Source organism: Aulonocara stuartgranti, assembly GCF_965226115.1.
Source record: "Aulonocara stuartgranti genome assembly, chromosome: 18".
NCBI lineage: Eukaryota > Metazoa > Chordata > Actinopteri > Cichliformes > Cichlidae > Aulonocara > Aulonocara stuartgranti.
Genome location: NC_138954.1, coordinates 23,904,543 through 23,912,102, shown reverse-complemented (window position 1 = coordinate 23,912,102; position 7,560 = coordinate 23,904,543). Strand labels below are relative to the sequence as shown.

At 43.3% G+C, this 7,560-nt stretch overlaps 1 protein-coding gene across 1 annotated transcript; it reads left to right on the top strand.

Annotated features, from left to right (window-relative positions):
* The first annotated feature begins 220 nt into the window (after positions 1-220).
* angptl4 (angiopoietin-like 4) lies at positions 221-6,481 on the top strand. Its single transcript, XM_082512411.1, has 7 exons — positions 221-888; positions 1,659-1,769; positions 1,896-1,977; positions 4,432-4,545; positions 4,637-4,732; positions 4,913-5,197; positions 5,304-6,481. Exons 1-7 carry the CDS (start codon positions 361-363, stop codon positions 5,486-5,488), a joined length of 1,401 nt encoding a protein of 466 aa, XP_082368537.1. The 5' UTR covers positions 221-360; the 3' UTR covers positions 5,489-6,481.
* Positions 6,482-7,560: the final 1,079 nt, after the last annotated feature.

The following is a 7,560-nucleotide window of genomic DNA, read 5'->3' as shown; positions in this document are numbered from 1 at the left end:
ATCAGACTATACTACTATTACAAATCATAGAAGGGTACACAACTGTCCTGTCTCCCAGCGCACAGAGATGAACACCACTTTATCATTTCTGGCGTCAGCCTCTGACAGGAAGAGTTAACAGAGAGGTGGAGGAGGGACAGAAACCTGAGAGTGACTGCACGCCTCCTTCTCCTCAGCTGGCCAATAGCAGGCGGCTCACAGCTTTGACTTGACGGCTGAGAAACTATATAATAGCAGCACTGAGCTTGTTTATCCAGGAACCTGAACTATCAGATCCAATTCGAGAAGAGAAGGCAGGACACTGCACAATTCTGTGCACAGTTTACAGACGTATTTCAGAAGTTTAGTAAAACGGCAGAAATGAAGACAACACTGGCAACTCTGACTCTCTGCCTGGTGGTGCTCATGGCCACAAGTTTCCCAGTGGAGAGGAAAAGAGCCTCAAGCTCTGGTGGTGCTACCAAGGAGAAGCGTGTCCAGTATGCAGCATGGGATGATGTTAACGTCCTTGCCCACGGCCTCCTGCAACTGGGCCAGGGGCTGAAGGAGCATGTGGACAAAACTAAAATCCAGATGAGGGACCTGTCAAGCAAACTGAAAGTCTTCAATCGCACTGTGAGCGAACTGGGGAAGGAAAGCCAGAGGCTACAAGCAGAGGGGGAGCTTTTGAAAGCTCGGGCCCAGGGACTGGAAGACAGAGAGGGGCAGGTGCTGAATGTCACAGCCGAGCTGAGGGATAAGGCAGAGGAGATGCAGCAGGAGAGAAGGACAATGAGTGAAAGACTCAGCCGCCTGGAGGAGAAGGTGGACGGCATGTTGCAGGGAAATGGAGGGATGTCTGACATGAATGCTGGTGCCAAGAACAGCAGTGATGCTCACAACATCCAGGTAAGATTATGTGTGTAGGTTAATGATGATCATTAGAACTATGTTGGATAAGTTGAATGAAAGTTAGTCTGGGAGGGAAATTATCTGAAATGAAGCTTTTCCACTGTGTGCAAACCATTTTTCTTAGAGTTAAGATACTTCCATGTAGGCCCCTCAAAGTACAAAGGGATTTTGCACTGGTTATCAAGTCAGTGGATTTACAGCATCCAAGGATTACAAGGTGTGTGTGTCTGTGTGTGTGTGGGGTGGGGGGTGTCTGAACACTCAGTGGTCCTAAATAAAATTAAACAGAGCGTAAGCAGCGGGTGGTGGTAAGCCGGAGTGGAAGGTTACTACTGCAGGCGCGGATAAACGTGCAGTACGTGCAGACAGAGCTGCCGGATAAAAAGGCTCTGCCAGCATCAGATGCAAGAATTTTCCGTTCCGTTGCATTTTGCAGCACAGACACTGAAGGGGCTCATGAAAGTTTTGCTTTCTTAGCAAAGCTTCGTTTACAAAGCATTGTGTGAGTCGGAGAGCTTTGTATGGTGAGCTGGAAAATCCCGAGCGGCGAATGGGTTACATAACTACACCTACACACTATTGGCTTGTCATTGTAGGATAAAATAACAAGTTTCAAGCAACAGTTTGAAACTTACGGGTACCCTATTTGCGGTGTTAACTGGAGGACCTCCTTTGAGCGATGGATTTATTTTACGCACAAACACGTCGTCGAATAAAAATGATATAATAATTAATATTGTTGCACCTGTGTCATATTTTTCTGTCAGCTCATGCTGGAGGCCCAGAACAGACGAATTGATGATCTGATGGAGCGCATCAGCCTTCAGCAGTATAAGCTTGACAAACAGAACGTGCGCATCAGGACCCTGCAGAGTGAAGTAAGCAGGCGCCACATTTACGCACACTGCTTGCACAAAAAATTCTTTAAACATCTTTATCGTTATTATTATTATTATTATTTTGTCATTTTTTTTGTCTCATCACTGATTTGCAACCTTTTTCAGATCCAGCAGTCAAGACAGAAAGCCTCCCAGCGGAGCAGCAAATCCGAGGGTGGTGTCGCGGAGCAGCGCGACTCGCCGGCCGGTAAGTAAAGCCAAAAAGCGTCCAAAATCCCCCCCTTGACACTGTCTTAAGTCGACTCTACAAAATCTGACGCCAAATGTAACAGACCATCTGTCTAGTAAGGCCACAAAGAAGCTTAAATCACTAGCAATTAAAATCAAGGAAACTAATTAATTCGGGACAAGCTTATCAGCTCAGCGTGACGCCAAAAATACCAACAGGTGCAATCCCTGAGAGCGACTGAAATATTAGTATTACTCGTTAAATACGATATAGCATTAACCCTCTCCAGGCAGACGTTGCAGATTTGCAACAGTTAAGAACTAACAACCTGATCACCCCACATACATATTTTATGAGTTTCTTTTACTCAGAAGTAGCACTGCAGGACTTGGTTGTGCATTAGCAACAAAAAACTTAATTTGAGCCTGAGAGGGTTAACACAGTCACGTGTACAACATATTTAAAATATAAAGTATAGATTTGGGGTTTTTTGTTTGTTTGTTTGTTTAATTGTAAGCTGAGTCTATCGTACATTTGAGGGATTTTAATCACAATAGCAACAGGAAGTTGCTGGAATATCGCTGCAGGAGTTGTACGGGAAATTAGTAAGGTGTTTAGTCAGCACCTCTGATACTGTGGTTTACAGTAATTATGAAAGGCTCTCAGACTGCAGGCACGCCAAACAGCTGCTGTGACTGAACCAGCATGAATGACTGGTTTCATCCAGACTGGACTGGATGCTGAACAAATGGGGAAGCGATAAGAAACTCTGAGCTTTCTATCAGATTAGATATAGATCTCATTTTATTCCTTTTTAGTTTTAAATAACGCTGAAATCTGCACATATGGAATAATTGCAGTAATTATGAATGAATACAAATGGAAAATGATATATTCAAACTGAATTCTCGGGTTGTAATAGCCATGTGTGTGAACTAGGTGAAAGGTGAATGTGGCTGAGGTAACATTAGAGTTCGGTCATTGAAATCACAATTACACCATAAAGCTCTGACATCTGCAGGATTCAGGGATGGGGGAGAGTTATTCTGGAAAGGTTTCAACTGGGGGAAAGTTTGCTGGTCTCTGGGAGAATTCAGTCAGGGTCAGACAGCATGCCAGGATTAGGCGCAGATCATTTCTGCGCTGTGGAGGAGGGAAAGGGCAACAAGGTTTTCTTGGACTCATGTTCAGATTTCTCACCTTGGGTCTTAACTAAAATAAAAATAATAATAATAATAAAGGAAAACAAAGGGGAAAGGCAAGCTAAATTTATCTCTGAACTTTGTACAGATATCGTATGTTGTTTTGAAGACACTCACCTCCTCCCCATTTCCAAGATGTCCCACCTTTTTCTGTTAAACAAACATTTTTACATCCCTGAAGAATGAGCAACCTTTGCCCTACAACAATCAAACAGGCATTCCTCCTCCTGAGCCTCCTTTCCCTTTGGTCGTCCTCTCCTCCCCCATCCCTGTGCACCTCCCAGCCACCCCATCTCCTCCTTATTTCCAATTATAATGAATTAGAAATGTGCTAAAGTTCAGGAGAACCCTTGACCCCTGAGCAGACAGTCACCACAACAAGAGTTCATTTCTCTAAAGAAGAAAAGGTCACCTCACACAAACAGATTTTGCTACTGTGTGATCAGCTGATGAGCTTTCACTGAAACAACTAGAACAACCAAATTTAAATCTATATATATGCACAGTAAATTGTGACGAGGCTTTGGCAGGATATTAAACTGCACTACATGATGTCATCCTTACTAAAAAAGGATTATGCCAGGGGTGCAATTAGCCTCATCCCTTATTAAAGCACGTGCCAGCTCTGGCACGTGCATACAATAACAGCCCCCCTCATCCCTACACCACGCTGTGATCATTCCCCATGCATGCAGCAGCCATGCACATCTTCGTCACCAAGCGGCTGCTGTGCACGTGAGGGAGGTGTGACAAGCCAAGGGGGAGGAAGGGGGTCGGATGCACGAGCGAGAGGGCGGGGGGTTTGTAGAGGAATGTAAAGGATAGGAGTATGTAACTCTATAGGTTGCACAGCCCAGCACTTAAAGAGGGCAGGCTGCCTGGGAACTGGGAGAAAGGTCATGTTTACAACAGTCCTGCTAAAGCTAGGTCAAAGTTTTTGTTTTTTGTTTTTATCAGGAACACACTCATATCTCCAGACATAGTGATAAGCTTTTATTTTTCTTTCCCCTGGAGATATAGTCTTATTTGAAAACACTCTACTCGAAGTGTGCAGCAGCCCATTACTGAAAGATTCACTAACTGTGAATGACCTATTTCTGAAAGCTGGGTAGGATAACCAAAATAAAAACATTTGAGGGAGCTGGGGCGAAATCTGAACACAGCGGTTGGACTAAAAAGGCAGCATGTCTAAAGCACATCCAGGGAAAAAGGCATCCGTGATACAGTCCAAGTTTTAACTTTTTTTCCTTCTTCTTTGTTCTTTTTCCAGAGACGGCATCGGACTGTCACGAGCTGTTCATGAGAGGAGAGACCACCAGTGGGGTGTACACCATCCAGCCAGCAAACTCAGAGCCCTTTGAAGTCTTCTGTGAGATGACAGCTGGTACGTGGAGCAAAACTCCTTTAGATTTTGAACCTGCTGTTTCATCAGATGGAATATGTTCTGATCATTCTTTCTCTGTTTTTCTATCCAGACGGCGGATGGACAGTGATTCAGAGGCGCCAAGATGGTTCAGTGGACTTTGACCAGCTGTGGGATGCCTACGAGAAAGGCTTCGGCAGCCTGAATGGTAAATGCTTTTGAATTTTATTTCACTGGCTGATTGGTACAGTGTTCAGACAGGTTATCTGCCTTTTAGTAACGTTGCATCAGTGGACAGAAATACCCTCCAAAAACATTTTAGCACTTAAACCTGAAATGGACCACATGCAAACAGAGCTCAAACTCCTCTTCTTTCCTTCCTCTCCAGGAGAGTTCTGGTTAGGTTTAGAGAAGATTTACTCTATTGCCAAAGATGGCAGCTACATCCTCAACATCAAGCTCTCTGACTGGGTGGATGACCTTGCAACCGTCCGTCTCCCGTTCCAACTGGGCGGACAGGAAACCAAATATTCCCTCCAGATTCAGAAGGGTGGCACTTTCAGTGACCTCGAGAGCTCCCTGGCCACTGACACCGCCTCTGGTCTGCCTTTTTCCACCCATGACCAGGACAATGACCAGAAAAGTGACACCAACTGTGCCAAGCACCTCTCTGGTAAGATACAATGATGAACATCCTTCAGATATTAACTCGTGATGTGGCTCACATAGAGTCCAGTAAAAACGCATCAACTAACCTAATATCGTCCTGTTTTTTCTAGGTGGTTGGTGGTTCAGTAACTGTGGGCGCTCCAACTTGAATGGCAGATATTTCCAGAGTCCTCCTCCCAAGCAGCGGCACCAGAGAAAGCAAGGCATCTTCTGGAAGACTTGGAGAGGCCGTTACTACCCTTTGAAATCCAGTATGATGATGATTGCTCCCGCTGCAATCGAGAGCAAATCATAAAAAACCAGACGAGGCAAAAACAAGAAGGGTTGTAAGAAGCAGAACTATTGGTTGATGAGGTAGAGCTTGCCACTTCCTTGGTTATCTCCCTTTAGGGACTTAATCTGAGAGCTACAGCCCTCAAAATCAGGACTGTTCTCCAGAGAAGATGAGCAGATTCCTTCCCGGCATTGATGGCCACAGAAGAGACAAAGCTAAAACGTGCAATGGAATTTAAAAAAAAAATTAATATGTCGTAGCATTGCGCAGTTTCTTTCTGCTGGTTTGAAGCTGGTGCTCCCAGTCAACAGGACGTCCCATCACAGCGTGTCCCAGCCTGTCCAGTGAGCTGTAAGCAAAGAAGCTTTTCCAACAAGTCCAGACTCCTCATCACATGTGAGGTGTCAGCTGTGTATGCGGTCTGTTGATAAGTTTGAATGTAGCAAGGACTGTCAGATTTTTAATAAAAAGGAAAGAAAAAAACCATGCAGCATGCATCAAGCAAGCCTTTTAAACCCAATGGGGCAGACCAAATGGAGACTTAATTAAAACAGTCATTTTCTACGTGAACATGACGACAGAAGCATTGTGTAAAGTTGTACTTCACCGTAAACTAGATGCAGAAACACTGTTCCAGCCTTTTGTACCACATACTGCACGTTCTGCCTGCAAATTTGAATCAGTCGAAAACTATTCTTAACTGAGTTGTTCTGATTTTCCTGTGGAGATGTTGTTGATAATAAGTCATATTGACTACTTTTAAGACGAGTTTTTGTAAGTAGTATTTGAAGGACTGTTTTCATAACTATAACTGTTACTGTTGTCCAGTGATATTATCTGTGTCCTTAAGACTTGAGAGCTACTGTAGATGTTTTTTTTCCTTATTTAAATGTTGTAAAAAAAATCACCTGATAAATGTATATATCTATCTATCTATATATGCTGTTTGTAATTTATGTTCTGGTTTTTTTTAAGAGAAAGATTTGGGGCCATAAAGAGCCAATAAAACTGATTGAAACCAATATCTGTGTGCACTTTATCTCTGTTATGTTCAATGCAATTCAGTTTTATTTACACAGCCACAAACCTCAACAGTCACCTCAAGATGCTGTACATGCAAAACCCCAAGAATCAGATGACCAAGGGCGACAGTGGGAAAGAAAACTTCTTGCATTTTGCAGTAAATCCATAACCAAGATGTGATGCAAGGCATGTAGTCTGATTTCACATTGTGGCTACCTCATGTAATTAAACTGATATTTATTTTTCTTACACTTGTAACACAACACTGAGTTTGCTAACCGCGCAAACACACATCTGCACTAAACCGCAGCCGCACGTAGCAGACCTCTCGATCAGCAGCTTATACCTGGAAGCAAACCTTAGTAGCTCCAAGGTGTCAGCTTTAATTTCCAGAGCACCACCTTCTACATCCTTGTCAGGCTTACTGTTAATGTGCTTCATCCACAGTGATCCTCCGAGAACTGACAGCCGGGTCAAGATCAACATCTGAGACAGCTGATCTGAAGGAGTTTACCCTCATCTCAACTCGCCTTTCTCTTCTGGGCTACGGTGTTGCCAGTGAAAGTCGACGGCCTGATGTCACAGCTTGGGTGATGTAAAAAGAACGGGACAGCACTTCCTGCAAATGGAAAGCATTTGGTGACTTGTTGTGGTGACTGTCTGCTCGGGCGACTGTAAGGCATGGGAACAGGTTTTTGTTTTTGTTTTTTTAAACCTTGGTAAATAAGGTTTACCATTTTTTTCATTTAGCATGCATTTAAAGTGTTCTTTCTGCAACTCTCTAAATCAAAACTAAAACCAATTTATTCTTGAAATGTACTTTTAGGGCATATTAAGAAACTGTGGCAACACAAACCTATTTGCATTTGTCTAACACCTTTAAATATCTCTCTATTTTTTTATTTATTTTTTTGGTCGTGGTGGTGGGGGGCTTCTAAGCCCAGACATTGGGATAGTCTAAATATTGTTATTCCCATTTGATTTGCAAAGTTTTATATGAATGAATGTAAACTTGCTAAAATGATTTTCATGGTTCAAAGTCAAGGTGGGCCTATAAATTAAGTAGAGTT

Excerpts from the sequence above, each read along its gene's own strand:
- angptl4 (XM_082512411.1), top strand. The coding sequence starts at position 361 with ATGAAGACAACACTGGCAACTCTGACTCTCTGCCTGGTGGTGCTCATG. Across the intron at positions 1,770-1,895 it reads TCAGGACCCTGCAGAGTGAA|ATCCAGCAGTCAAGACAGAA; the intron begins GTAAGCAGGCGC and ends AACCTTTTTCAG. Across the intron at positions 5,198-5,303 it reads CTGTGCCAAGCACCTCTCTG|GTGGTTGGTGGTTCAGTAAC; the intron begins GTAAGATACAAT and ends TGTTTTTTCTAG.